Source organism: Corella eumyota, chromosome 6, assembly GCF_963082875.1.
Source record: "Corella eumyota chromosome 6, kaCorEumy4.1, whole genome shotgun sequence".
NCBI lineage: Eukaryota > Metazoa > Chordata > Ascidiacea > Phlebobranchia > Corellidae > Corella > Corella eumyota.
Window position 1 is genome coordinate 500,953 of NC_137495.1, and position 15,020 is coordinate 515,972.

The 15,020-nt window shown below is 29.3% G+C and overlaps 1 protein-coding gene and 1 long non-coding RNA gene across 4 annotated transcripts; one reads left to right on the plus strand and one right to left on the minus strand.

Moving 5' to 3' along the window:
- Positions 1-556: 556 nt before the first annotated feature.
- LOC145754818 (protein FAM161B-like) lies at positions 557-14,084 on the minus strand. Of its 2 annotated transcripts, XM_082570951.1 has the most exons (14): positions 13,947-14,084; positions 13,120-13,331; positions 12,068-12,360; positions 11,540-11,669; positions 10,950-11,190; positions 10,467-10,624; positions 10,203-10,379; positions 9,487-9,686; positions 8,884-8,975; positions 8,198-8,328; positions 4,386-4,485; positions 3,627-3,793; positions 2,875-3,049; positions 557-579 (listed from the first exon to the last, which is right to left on the minus strand). In XM_082570951.1, exons 1-13 carry the CDS (start codon positions 14,058-14,060, stop codon positions 2,917-2,919), a joined length of 2,148 nt encoding a protein of 715 aa, XP_082427077.1. In that variant the 5' UTR covers positions 14,061-14,084; the 3' UTR covers positions 557-579; positions 2,875-2,916. The 2 variants fall into 2 exon arrangements, with proteins under 2 accessions (XP_082427077.1, XP_082427076.1); XM_082570950.1 differs by lacking the exon at positions 557-579 and having other exon boundaries at positions 1,484-3,049.
- Positions 6,272-7,852, plus strand: LOC145754819 (uncharacterized). Of its 2 annotated transcripts, none has more exons than XR_014284153.1 (2): positions 6,272-6,366; positions 7,258-7,852. It is a non-coding gene; the product is annotated as an uncharacterized LOC145754819 (long non-coding RNA). The 2 variants fall into 2 exon arrangements; XR_014284154.1 differs by lacking the exon at positions 6,272-6,366 and adding an exon at positions 6,536-7,016.
- Positions 14,085-15,020: the final 936 nt, after the last annotated feature.

Below are 15,020 nucleotides of genomic sequence, written 5' to 3' on the forward strand. Positions count from 1 at the left end.
AATTTAAACATTAAAAAAAGAAAATTACTTCATTTACTAAGGAAAAATGCTAAAAAAAATGCCAAAAACATATTTTTACTATTTTTTTTAACCCAGTAAAAATATTTGATAATCAAAGTTGTTTTTTAAAAAAAATAACAATTAAAAAAAATTAATTATCAGCTCAAACTTAACTTAAATCTTCTGCTAATTGCTTTGCCACGCTCCTCTATCATAATTGTTCCAAGATTATGACGCAATCAATATCAGATAGTGACGTCACAATCGCCGTATACGTCACAGACTCGTGGATTAGATAAAATATCCGTCAGACTTTGGGATAAGATTAAAAATTTTGGATTTTTAAAATTTCTTTAGAAATTTTTATCGACGATTTCCGAATTTAATTCCAGACGATGACGTCATAAAAATTCGTTACATGACGTCATCAATTTTTTTATTGAATTAAAAATGTAACGGAAAGTATCCACCTGAAGGAAATGTGATCAAACACTGAACATTGTGAGATATTATTGTCGAACAATCACCCCTGTGACGTCACAGTTTGGGTCGGAAACACCTGAAGTTAACGGACGTGACCTTAATTTCAAAGTTTTCATCAAATTTTAAGTTTTTTTTGGATAAAAAAGAAGTTTTGACTTAAATTTGTAAATATTAAAGCATATGGTCTTTAATGTATGTTAAGTTACTTAACTTAAATGCTTTAAACAGTTCAAATTTTCCATGTTTTTTGACTTAAAATTTAAAATTTGGACAAAATTATTAAAACCTCACGCTGGGTTTCCAAATAATTTTGTTTATTTTGTCCAGGGTTTCCAAACAATAATCACAGTTTGATAATTTGGTGTTTTATGACCTCAATAACTTCCACAATCGAACGTTTGTTTGATCAGAATTGATAAACATAAACGCGCGCGCTCTTATTTATGACGTCACTATAGTAAAACAATGCTTAACACAAAAATTAGAGAAAAAAAACATTTTTTAAAGCCAGAATTTACATGAATTTAAAACTAAAAATTAGTGAAAAAAACAAGTTTTTTAAACTTAGTAAAATAATATAAAGTTGCGCGAATTTAAAATCAATAAAAGTTAAAGTTTTAAACACAAGGTTTGATTAAAATCGACGACCCGAACAAAATGACAAGATTTTAAATTAAAATTTAATCCAAGTTTAACTTAACTCGAAATTTAAAGCAGAAAAAATTCAAGTTTTGCTATTTTTAAATCTAACCTTTGTCTGTATAACAATCGCGATTGTTCTAATTTTAATGAACAATGACTCGATTGTTAAAATAAATTTAATTGTTGAATAACAAATGAAAATGTTTAAATTGTATTTCGAGACAAAATAACATTATTTCAAGTATTCAAAATATAACACATAATAAAACAATTTATATTCTTATAAATTATAAACTATTTAGTTTAAAAATCATTTATTTAACATTAGTATAAGTTTTATAACCGAAAAATTGCCGATTTCAGATATTTTAAATACATTTATATTAATACGGTTAGTAAACGGTTAAAAATGACATTATATTACTATTAAGCGCTTTAAATGATAAAGAAACACAAAAACAGTGTCCAAAAACCTAAAAAGTGGCTTTAAAATTGTAAACATTATAGATTAATTCAGTTAGTTAAACCTTATTTATAATGAAAAGTATAAATTTAAAATTGCAATGTCATAAAGCACCTAAAAAGTAAAAAAGATATAGAAAACAGTGACCCAAATCAGCTTAAAATAATGGAAATTATAAATTAATACTGTTGCCTATAGAGCTAGTTAAATTTAGTACAATCTAGAAGACCAAAAAAAAACAAAAACTTATAGTTTATATTGAATATAACTTAGAAGTTAATGGAATTTTAAAAATCAAATAAAATCTCTTAATGTGGTCGTGTGAAGAGTTTTGGTTAAAATAAAGAAGCAGGTGCTGGCCTCTTGTGGATATTAAGTAACCCTTGGTGTATAAACTAACTGTAAGCTTATATTCCCAAAAGGAGATTTTATAAAATGTTTTGCGAGAAATATAGAAGTGGTTTCAGTAATTGTCTATTTTTAAAACATTTTTTTGTTAAAGTTTTTTATATTTAAAAACATTTTTTGCTGTTTTGATGCCGTGTTATTTAAAAAAAAAAGCGCTGAAAAGTAACTTTTCCATAAACATTATTTTTGTTAACAAATTTTAAGAAAAATTATTTTTTAAAACGTATTAATTTATATTTAAAAACAGTTTTTTTAGTTTTTTCAAAGCCACTTATTTATAAAATACCATAATTCATATAAATATGACCCTTACCAACAGATTTTAAAGAAAAATATGTTTTAAAACGTATTAAATAATCCTACATTGCCTTAATTAAAACTTTAAATATTTTTAACTTTTAGGCACCAATATAAGTTAAGTTTGACCTTATTTTAAAGTTCAAGATCAGAGTTAAAGGATTAACTTAAAAGTCAGGACTTTATGACGTCATAAACCAACTTGCCAACCCGACAAAGAGTTTGTTCGTTTAAGTTAAAAAATGTCATGTGCAAAAATCTAAATTATTAATTGTGTAATAAGGATCTACAATACTTTAAAACTCTAAAATACTTAAAAAAAACAAGTTTCCAACAAAAAAAAAGGATTGAAAATAAAATTTGGCACAAAACAACACCTAGTGGCAACAAAACCTTTATAAACTTAAAATTTTAACTTCTAATAATTCATTTAAAAGAGTTTTAATTTTAAACACCAACTCGGAAACTAATACTTAATTAATCATTGAATTAATGTCCACAAACAAAAGGTAAAATTAAAATTAGTTTAAAAAAATTTAAAAACTTTTATTATTTAAAAAAAACATAATTTGAAAAATTACTTCTTAAAAGCAGCAAAAAATCTCTATAATGACGTCACAGACTCATGACGTCACTAACTCTTTAACTTCCGTGATCTCTTCGTGGTTCTTTATGACGTCACTGTGTGCTTCTGTGACATCACTATCACTTTCACCACTAGCGCTATTACTACGTTTGGTGGAGTGCATGCGAGGACTTAAAATTAAAATAAAAAATTAATTAATTAGTTATTTAATTAATTTACAGACATTTAAGTCATCAGTGATTAATTACTTATTACTTGGGGCCTGTAATTTAATGGTAAGATCACTTGGCTTTAATGCATGAAGTTCTGGGTTTGATCCCCACTGCCTCCATGCTGTAGCGCCTTGAGTAAGGTGCTATAAACGGTATAAAGATGCTATAAACTTGAGTAAGGTGCTATAAACGGTATACTTATTACTTGAGGCCTGCAATTTAATGGCAAGACCACCTAGCTTTACTACATGAAGTCCTTTGTTCAATCCTCACTGCTCTTATGCTGTAGCGCCCTTGAGTAAGGCGCTATAAACTGTATGAACTCCTGCTGAGCCAGCACTTAAACAGCAGCTTAACTATGGGGCAATTATAATCTATGATATTCCAAACTGCCAAAGTTAACTTGAGACTGGGTCAAGGTAACTGATGTTACTCTAAGTTTGGGTTGTAAAGTCGACTTTCCTTCATCAAGATTAAAAAAAAATGTGTAAAAATAAATTTTTTAAAAATTTTTTTTCACTATAACTATATTTACCTTAATGCAACCTCATCAAAAGTGTCGCTGTCATAACTCCTATTGGTTGATTTTCGGTCATGTGACCTGTCATTTGAGCCAATCGAAGTGCGTACAAAGTTATCACTTAACCCCGAGCTTTCTAGAATATCTTGATATCTTTTCTCAGCTTGGGACTTGGCCATTTTCTGAATAATAAAAAATAAAATTTTAATAGGGTCTACATAAAAATTTTAAGGTAAAAAAAATTAAGTGCTAAATTTAAATAAAGTTATATTAAATACACTTATTTTAACAATGTGATAACTTTTCCATAGATATTTGGGATAATTCAATTATTTATATCCATATCACATAGCTCAAATATTATAATATGGTTGCAGCTCTTAACTTATATTTGCCCATGGTAATTTACCTGAACACAAAGCAGCAATTTGTAATGCTATAAAGTATACATAACAATATATACTACCCACTAAGCTCCATAATACATATATATATGTATAGAGTAAGATGATCAGTTACTTTGACCCAGTCACGAGTTGACTTTGCCCGTTCAGGATATTATAGATTAAAATTGTCTGATAATTATGCTGCTGATTAAGTGCTGGCTCAACAGAAATTTGTACTGTTTATAACGCCTTACTTAAGGGCGCTACAGCATGAGATCAGTGGGAATTGAACCCAGAACCTTTATTCATACCATTTACTTAAATGTATAAATTTTAACATTATAACTATTAAGTTATTACCATATTGATCAAATCTAAGTATAATTACCTCGTTATATTGTTCAAACAGCAGGGGTCTGTCGTCCACTCTTTGCTTTACTTCCTTTAGAAATTTGTTGTAGTTTGCTTCCCTTACTCTCAAGTCTTTTCTGTAAAAAATATTATATTAAGGTTTTTTAATGTGAATTGAAATTATAGGATAAAGTACCAAAAATAGTTAATAATTTATATTTTTTAACATTGTAAAAAAAATTTAGCTTTTTTGCTAAATTATATCTTAGAGTGCTTCATAAAAAATCAAATATTTAAATAACCTCTCGATATTTGAGTTAGGTTAATATGTAAATAAAATACATTTTGTATAGATGTTAAGTATTATTTACTTTTTCTTTTGAAAAGTTTTCCGAACAAAAATTTTAGTTATTCAAAAATAGAACATATAGAGAGCTTGGCTATATTTTAATGTTAAAAATATGTTCATAAGGTTATTAAAGTTCTTAGTAAAAATCACTAAAAATTAATTTGTAGAAATTTTTAATTTACAGCATATTAAAATAAAAACAAATTGAAGAAATTTTTACAACTGAAACATGGTTGAAACAAGTGAGTAGATATTATTTTAAATTTATGGTAGTAAAAAAATAAAAGGCTTTTAATTGTATATTAAAATAAAGTTGTTTAAAATTTAAAGTTTTCCAGTACAACGATTATTTGTTTAGCACTCGCGATAACTGCTGGAGCCTACACATTATCAGCAACTGGCCCTGGTGCAGTGATTATTTGCGTTGCCATAGGAATAGCAATAGTTGGAGGGACAGGATTTTTCATCTGGAGATATTTCAAAAACAAAAACTCCAAATCAGATGAAAGCACCAAAGAAACAAGTGGTGAATGCAAGAAGTCAGCATAAACCAACACCACTTAAAAACCATTTAAAAATTCATCGTAATTGTAGACATTTTTTTAATTTTAAATAATTTTTGTTAATTAAATTTATAATTTGATGTGTTAAAATTTATACTTATAAAAAGTAATTTTTAGAAATAAAAAACTCGTCATCCAGCTAATATTTGAGCATGCCTATTAATAAGTTTAGGTAAATATTAAATTTCAACTTGAACCAACAAAAAAGGTGAATTTTAAAAAGGGAATTCACCCTTGCAATATCCCCAGATATAATACAAAAGTTTTTTCGTTTTCTTTCACAATCTATATGTGGAGTAGCAGTTAATTTTAATAAAACTTAATATCTTACAAAAAGTTGTATATAGCAATAGCTTCAATCATTATACTAAATCTTATTTTAATCTAAAACGCTTGTAGATTATAATAAAAAGTGTGTTAATAAACAATTGATCAAAAAACAAAGTTTATTTTTATAACACCATGATGTAGCCTTTATTAGAAGGAAACAAAAGACTTCAAAAACAAAAGTAAATAATCTAAACCAAATAGTTTTATGTCAAGCAAAAATAGGTCTAAAACAGAAATAAATTGCCATTAAACGATCCATCACAAAAACACATGGTAAAAACAAAAAGAAGGCATAACTAGTACTTGAGTTTGGTGACCATGCCATAACATGTTTAAAATCTTTGTGTAAACATTATTACTTTTGGCTTGTTTTAAATCATTAAATTGATTTTGTCATTTTTTCCCGTCGCATTGTTGTAATATTAATTGTATAGCATATTTATTATTTACTTTTATCAATGTGCGAAAAACCAAATTAAATAAAAAAAATTACAAAAAAACACCTAAAACAGCGTCATTCAGCTGATATTTGGGCAAGCCCTTCACTTAGTCTATGTAAATGTTAAATTTTAACTTTAAACCAATATAAAAAAAAAATTTTAATGGGAAATCACCTTTGAAACATCACCAGATATAATATTAAAGTTTTTGCTTTTTGTTTCGCAACCTACATTTCTAGGTTTAAAATTACATTTGTTATTTTTTTTTAATTTACAAAAAATTTAATTTTAAAACAAATTAAAGAAATTTTTACAATTGAAACATAATGGGAACAAGTAAGTGAATATTACTTTAAATTTATTTTAGTTTAAACCATAATAAGACTCAGAGTAGTTAATACGGGATGTCTTTGGTGGAGAGTTGGGGCTGTAATTTGTGACCAAGCTAGAGCAGAACAAAAGAACAATTAGAACAAACGGAAGAAATTATTTTTAACTAATTTGTGTGCGCGTTTGTAATCAATTTATTTTTTGTGACGGTGTTTATCTTCTTTTTTTAAAGTTAAAAAGGTCGTGTTATTTTAATTGTAAAAGTATGCATTGTATTTTTGGCATAAATCGTTTATTTGCTACAAAAATCTGATTAAAACACCCCACAAAACTAACTGAATAAATTAACATAAAAGGGTCAATTTTAAAAGGGGCTTCACCTTGAAATATCCCTACCAAAGCTTTTGTGTTTCGCAATGTATTTACTTTGCCATGCTCAACCCATTTAGTAGTAGTTATACCAATTATATTGAATTTATCAGTTTAGTTTTACATTGTATAAAAATAGTTAATAATATTGTTATCAGAAAAATGGCATTACAGCCAATGTATATATTTTATTGAGTTAAACCAATATTTAAGTTATGACAGAGTCCCGCTAGTTTAAAAACAAAATGTTTCAGTTATCCGAACACAGACCCATACAGCACAGCAGGGTTAGTTATATATTAATTTTGTTGGTTATATATTAATTTTGTTTTTTGGAAAAAGTGTATTAGAATTTAAAGTAAATTTATTTTTTATTACAGAATTTTTAATTTAAAACAAATTAAAGAAAGTTTTACAACTAATTTACAATGACAACATGTTAAGTAGATTTTGCTTTAATAATAGTTTGATTAATAATAAGGCCTTAAAAGTAGATTTTTTTTTACAGTATAAAACTTATATGTTTAGCGGTCACATTGAAAGCCTTCGGCATGATATTGTCGGCAACTGGTCCGAGTGCCTTAATTATTTGTGCAACCTTTGGAATAGTAGTAATTGGAACATTTTTAATAGAATCACGTTTAAAAGAAAACAACAAAAAAATAAGTGTAGAAAATTCCAAAAACAAGTTGGCCTAAACTGGCGCCACTTAAATATTCATCGTTATTGTAAACATTTTGTTTAATTTCAAATAATTTTTCTTAATTAAACTTATTGTTTGATGTGTAAAAATATTGTGCGCCAATAATCTTGTGAAAATATTGTTTTTTTATTAATTAAAACTGTAGCATTTAGCTTATAATTAAATATTAAATTTCAACATTGTATTAACACAAAAAGGTAAATTGTAAAGGGGAATCACCTTGAAAAACCACCAGATATAAAAAAAAAGTTCTTGTTTGTTGTTTCGCAACTTGTTTACATTTCGATGTCTAACTTATTAGGTAGAAAACTTAAATTATCTAAAATAAATGTTTGTAGTTTGCTTGCAATTAGTAAATCTTGTGTTATTATAAAACGCTAATATATTATAATGACAAATTATGTTAATAAACTAATGACCAAAAAACAGATTTTATGTTTTTATAACACCATGCTTCTTAATTAAGAAAGAGGAAAAGATACCAAAAACAAACTAATTTTTTATATCAAACAAAAAAAGAATTTAAAACAAATAAGATTCCCCTTGAAGAGATCGTTTTCATTTTTTTATGTTAAACATAAAATGACATCATATTTAAACCTTGATGACATCATAATCAAATCCTAATGACATCAAATTTAAACCTTAATGACCTCAAACTTAAACTTAATGACATCATATTTAAATTTTACATTTTAAACATAAAGCAACTTGCCTTAATGATATATTGTATGGCTAGTTAAAAACTTAAAAATTTCTACTTACTTGTATCTTCTCAGCTTATCCTCCCTCTCCATCTCCCTCGTCACACTTGTGTCATTTACCCCACTCTTCTCTTTTACTCTTTGTGCCAGCAACCTTCTTCTCTCCTTTCTCTCATTTTGTTCTTCTCTTACCTTGGTGAATGAAACTCAATTTAAATCTTACAAAATTTCAGAATATATTTAAACTTTTTTATATTTATCCTCAATGTGGGGAGGTCGACTTTATGACCCAAACATAAAGTAATGCCAGTTACTCTGACCCAGTCTTGAGTTGTCTGTGGCAGTTTGAGATATTATAGATTGTATTTGCCCAATAATTAAGCCGCTGATTAAGTGCTGGTTCAGCAGGAGTTCATATCGTTTATATCGCATTACTCATGGGCGCTGCAGCATAAGAGCAGTGAGAATTAAACCTATGACCTCATGTGGTGTAGAAAGTGTTCTGACTAAAACACCATGTTGCAGGTAAGAGTGGGTAAAAAACTGGGTTGGTTTAAATTCATGGTAATTATTTGCCATAAAGCCTACTAAGAATAAACAGGTACCTAGTGGTTTATATACAAGTTACTGTAAAACTACACCAGACATAACAATAATAACACAGTTCAGTATTCAGGATTTTTACAACATAGAAAACCCTTTTACCAAGCTCACATATAACTATTAAAACATATGTAGCATACATACCTCTTTTAAAGCCCTCTCAGCCTCCTGTAGTGATTGTCTCATGTTTTCAATTCTAAGTCGAGCTGAATCGGTCATTCTGGTTGGTACAGTGTCTGTTAGACAATATAGCAGTTAATATAAGTTAAGATCTAGTCTTCAAGTTTTATTTTACTGTTTTAACCCTATTTCGAAAATTGCACCAGGTTTTAAATCAAATTTTTGCAGTACCTATAAACTATACAGGATCCAATGGACCGAATGGATCGCATGCATTATGCTTATTCTGAATGGGTGAGGGTCGGGGTTAGGGTTTAATTTATGCAATATTTTTAACCCAAAATTACTTTGAAACTTTAACCCTTTCTTAAAGTAAAAAAGCCAGTATTCAAACCTGTTACATATTTAACTTTGTTATTTGTAATAAACAAACAATAGCTTGTCCTATAGTCAACATTTTAATTGTCATAATATGGTCACAACTCTTAACTTACATTTGCCCATGATAATTTACCCATGCACAACAGGCAACAGTTTTGTTTATTTTGTAGGCTTAAAAATTCGACATACATATATGTATTGTACACTAAGCTTTATTATATAGATAACAAATAATTTTATATTTACCAGATTGCAGAGGACTTTTATACATTCTCTTTTTGAGTTTATCTTCTTCTAAATAACTCTCCTTCATTCTCTCGATCTCCCTTTCTCTCGCCCTCTCTTCTAATTCCATCTCTCTCATCTTAACAGTTGATCGCTTTGATGTGTGAAGGTTGAATGGTTTCATTATTGTCGTCTCTTTCTCAGGTTTCCGAAGATTGGCCCTAAAATTTATCTATTTATTTTTTTGTGTATATATTTTTTTTTTTTTTTTGTGTATATGATGTGGAAAGGTCGTCTTAACGACCTAAACATAGAGTAACATCAGTTACCCTGACCCAGTCTTGAGTTGCCTGTAACAGTTTAAGATAATATAAAATTTAATTGCCTGATAATTAAGCTGCTGATTAAGTGTTGGGTCTGATGATTAAGTGTTGGTCTGACCACTACACTGCGCTGTTGATCGTTTATAAGAATTTAGATTTTTGTAGTTAAAATGGTAAAGTAAAAAATCATGAATTTAATCCCTACAGCTAAAATTTTGATTTTGAAAGATGTTTTAATTAATCTTCACTACTGGAATGTTAGGCATAAATAAGGTCAACATTCTTGGGTTATATTTTTACTGAAAATATTACTTAACAATTAGACTGTAAAAAAAGACCCTTTACACACAATTTAAGACTGAAAATAAGTTAGAAAAAGTACATAAAAATTAACCTATAAAACATAAAACTTACATGTCCTCTTTTTTGTGCAGAACTTTAAAGTTTGGCATTGAATGAGTGACAGGCTGAAAAGTTAACTTCGTGTTTCGCTCGACCTCATTTTGCCAGTGTTTCCGTCGTTCTAATGCCATTAATTCATGAGAGTGCATTCTTGGCGGCAACACTGATGACCTCATCAGATCTTCAGATCTAGAGTCAAAAAATATAAACTTTGTTAAAATCAGCTTGATCTAGAAAAAAGATAACCAAAAGTGTGAAAAATAAATAATCACCGACCTCATTTTGACCTTGATGTTTCTATATAATTTATCCTCGATAATATGATCGGCAACAGTGGGATCATGAACACTAGGGGGCACTGGCTGGGCTCGAAACTTTGCCATCTTCTTAATTTCTTTTAACTCCAATTTCTCTTTTTCTTTTAACTTTTGCTTCTGTAGTTTAGAAAAAGTTGATTAAAATGCCTTTTAATTGTGGTTTAAAACATGGCTTCACTACTTGAAGTTGTGGGTTAGATTTTAACAACTTTTATGTAAAAGTTTCTTTATGTAAGGTGCTATAACTGATATGAACTCCTGCTGAGCCAGCACTTAATCAGCAGCTTAATTATCGGGCAATTATAATCTATAATATCCTAAACTGCCACAGGCAGTCTTGGTCAGGGTAACTGATGTTACTCTATGTTTAAGTCGCGCATTCGACTTTTCCACATCAAAAATAAGAATCAATGTATTTATAAATAATTACAAATCTTTTCACCTTTTTTTCTAACTTGTGGGCATCTCTTTCAGCAAATGTAAAAGGTTGTTGGACTGCCATTAAGGTGGCCATCGAGTTTTCACGATTAAATCTGGATCTTTGCTCCCTTCTTTCTTTTATCTCTTCATATAGAGGAAGGTAAATATGAGCAGGGGCATCCCGAGGTCGCGACCTTGTGAGAAGTTCACGGGTTTCATTTTCTCGTTGTTGTTGCTCTCGTAGTGAGATTTCAACCGAGGATCTGAAAGTGCAAAAAATAAAATTCTTTTATTTTAGGCAACGCTACTTCAAATTTCTGGGACTTTTGAACACCATAACACATACAGTAAAAAATGCATTACAAACTACAATATTACTAATATAAACTTAATCTACAACCCTGCTTGTTATGGGCATTAAGAGATAGACAATGGGGTCAATAATGCACATTTCCCACCATGACAATAACTTAACCCAATGCCTTGCTTGACCTAACCAGAATTTACTTAATCTACCATCCTGCATACTCTAGCTCTTAATATTTAACTATTAAATAATGGCAATAGCAAAGTAACTGAAAATGTTTGTGATAAAAGCATCAATACACTTACCTTGTGTGAGCTTTTTCCTTTTTCTTTTCCTCTCTTAAAGTCATGTTGAAAGGTTGGGGAATTGTTATCACTGGACTCCATCTCTTGGTTGGGGCTGAATGTGGTCGGGTTTTAATCCGCCTTCTATTGCCTGCAATGAATAACATAAAGAATTATACACTGCAATTTAAGTTTTCAAGTTTTAAAGCAAAGAGTTCTACTGAAGAAGAGAGTATTACATCAGCGAAAATTTTTAAAATACTTTATGCCAATATGAAACCATTAGTTCATAATAACTTTACAATTTTAGTAAAATTACCATCATTTTATGCCAAATTTTATGTAATTTACAATAAATATATTCAACAAAACCCATAAGTTCTGTAGTCAAGATTTTAACTACAGCTATTTTACCTATTAAAAGCAGTGGAAATGATATAGTGGTTATACCAATATTATGCACCTTATATGTAATTTCACTTGAGCATTTTAAATATTTTTATAAATGGCTCCAAGTAATAATTAAAATATTGTTGGTTTTAAACTTACTTGGATCTGTGTAATCATCTACTGAAAAATCCTCCCACATCTTGCTGATAATTTCCGCTGAGTCAGCATTCGAAGACATTTCTGCCGAGTCACAATACTTCTCGTCATCATATTTCTCCGAGTCGACAAATCTAACCCTTGTTTTGTGGAAGCCCGGGATTGGGTGAGGTTTAGGGGTGTGGTCGTATAACAAACCATCATGATTGGTTGATTTCAAGTAGTCAGGAACTTTAATGTTTTGGTCAGGATAATGAGATTGTTTGGTTCCATCAACATCAGTATGACATCTGTAACTATAAAAAAAATTGAGTTTTTATTGAACGTTTTTACCTTTGCAAAAATATTAGCAATTGCAAGATGGTTTAGTTAAAAATAAGATCAATTGGTTCATTTTTAAAGTCAATTTTTATATTTTTATTTATAATCAATGTAAAAAAGTCAACTTTACAGTCGAAACAAGAGTAACATTAGTTATCCAACCTAGTTTTAAGTTAACTTTAGCAGTTTGGAATAATTTAATTGGCAAACAATAAATCTGCTGATTTGTTTAGCTGGAGTTTATATCGTTTATAGCACCTTACTCAAAGTTACTACGGCATGAAAGCAGTGGAGATTTAAAGGTCCCTTTTGTGGTGAACTCAAGTGTTCTAACCACTAAGTCCCCTATAACATGCATACCACTTACTTAAAAAAACTTACTGAAATTCTATAGCATGATAAAAGTTTTTTATTTTTTTATTGTATATATCTTTATCCTCGATGTGGAAAAGTTGAATGCGCGACTTAAACATAGAGTAACATCAGTTACTCCGACCTGATCTCAAATTGACTTATGCAGTTTGGGATATTATAGATTATAATTGCCCGATAATTATGCTACTGATTAAGTGCTGGCTCAGTACCATTTATAGCGCCTTACTCAAGGACGCTACAGCATAAGATCAGTGGGGATTAAACCAACGACCTTATAGTGGTGTAGCAAGTGTTCTTACCACTACACCACACTGCCGATAAAGTTAAAATATAACTTAATCATATTAATTTTTTTTTACTTTTCTCCTTTTTGTTCATAAAGTTCATTCAACAAACTTAAAGTAGTTTGATGTTCTCGTTTTAATTCCTCGATTCTCTTATAAAACTCGACCGTCGAGGTGTCTCGATTGACCGTCAGTGATTGAAGGTTGTTGTCACGCTCTAATGAGCCTAGTGGTCGAAAGTTTCGAGGTTCCGGTTGGTTAACTTCTTCGTCCTCAATAAATTCATCCTAAAAATATTTGTTTTCTTTTTTTAAATTTTGCATGAATCAAAGATAAAAATAAAAATAAATAATTAAACTTAATTTCAATTTTAATCATTGATAAAAATGACAAAACTTAAAACATGAATACTTAAAGAATTGTCTAACATAATATCAACATAATCACCATTTACAAAACCAAAATTATTCGATTTAATAAAAAGGAAAACATTTAACTGCTTGATCAGTTCTTAGTTGATAATAAAGCCCTACGAACAAAAACCCAAAATCTAACTAAACAAATAAATCTAACATGGCAACCGTATATACTTTCATAAAAACATTAAACTTTTAGACATTCTTGTATGACTGAATGCTAGGCTGGAGAGTAGGGCAGCGTGCACGCACGATTTTTTTCATTAATAAATGTGCACGCTTGGAATTAGTGTTTTGCACGCCTGACTTAACGCAGTACTGACGCCTAAAACACGCTAACATAAATTACGCGTGCACACCTAGACCGGAAACTTTAGTACGCGTGCACGCACGAGATCTTGTCAAAAACTGTCCTACTTTGCAGACTGGACTAAAGGTAACATTCTGACATTTAAAAAAACTAATTTTTTAGATTTAAAAACTAACCTCAATTATGTCTTGATCCTGGCGATCGTGCAAAGTATTCCATTTTTTAGTTCCAGCAATTAACGAAGGTTTAATTGAACTATTTGTAAACTTAGCGAGGCTATGTCCGTCCATTATTTACATTCAACAAAACTTCAATCGTTCAAAAAAGGTTTTGATGACATTGTAACCAATCACACCTGCAAAATTTAGTTCAAGCTGTTATTTGGTTTATCCTCACAGTTTTAAATTGATATCCCAAAAATGGACATAACATATAATTTTAAGCAGTCGAACAATTCCTTTATTTTTAACGTATAAATAACGTGCCAATTAAATTGATCCTGAAGTTACCAATACTTTAAACATATAAACCAATGAATATCCATGAACGTGAGGAGCGGCTGGCCTCCCATTTGTCTGTGGGAGGCCTCCCATTTAAACTTCACCAACTGTTAGTTGAACATCGAAATCTTGAGCCTAGGTTAAGCCTAAAATAAAGCTATTTGTGGTCCTTAATAAAAGTTTCGCTTAAGCCTAAGTTAAAGCTTTAGTTTAGGGTTCGCTTAGCCTAAGCGACATTTATTTTTAAAGTGCAATTTGTTTGATATTTGTAAAGTTTGTGAATTATAATAAATCTAACAAATTTAGAATAACGTATCAAAAAAATGTATTTAATACTACAAAAAACAATGACGTAACAAATAACATAAATACGAAACAAAAGAGTTGTGTTATGACGTCATAGACGAAAGAGTACCATCGCGATGCATAAAAGTTGTCTGCTCAGCAGTTCTTTAATTATTCGCAGTTTAAAATTAGTTTTAGTTTTTGAATAAATTAAATGTTAGTTTTATTTAAATAATATAAAAAACAGTGACCTCTCAACAACGTCAATAATATTGAAGTATTAAATTATAAAAAATAAAATAAAAAAAGAAACAAAGATATATGCTGTATAACAAAGAAACCGCCTTTTTACTTGTGACGTAATAATAGATTACTTTGAATGACGTAATAATCATCATAATAGGCAAGATAAAAGGCAGAATAAGTTTTTTTGCTATTTTCTCAAAAAAGTTGTAATTTAAACTT

Excerpts from the sequence above, each read along its gene's own strand:
- LOC145754818 (XM_082570951.1), bottom strand. The coding sequence starts at position 14,060 with ATGGACGGACATAGCCTCGCTAAGTTTACAAATAGTTCAATTAAACCT. Across the intron at positions 12,361-13,119 it reads TATGAACAAAAAGGAGAAAA|TTACAGATGTCATACTGATG; the intron begins GTAAAAAAAAAT and ends TTTTTTTTATAG. Across the intron at positions 9,687-10,202 it reads CTGCACAAAAAAGAGGACAT|GGCCAATCTTCGGAAACCTG; the intron begins GTAAGTTTTATG and ends GATAAATTTTAG.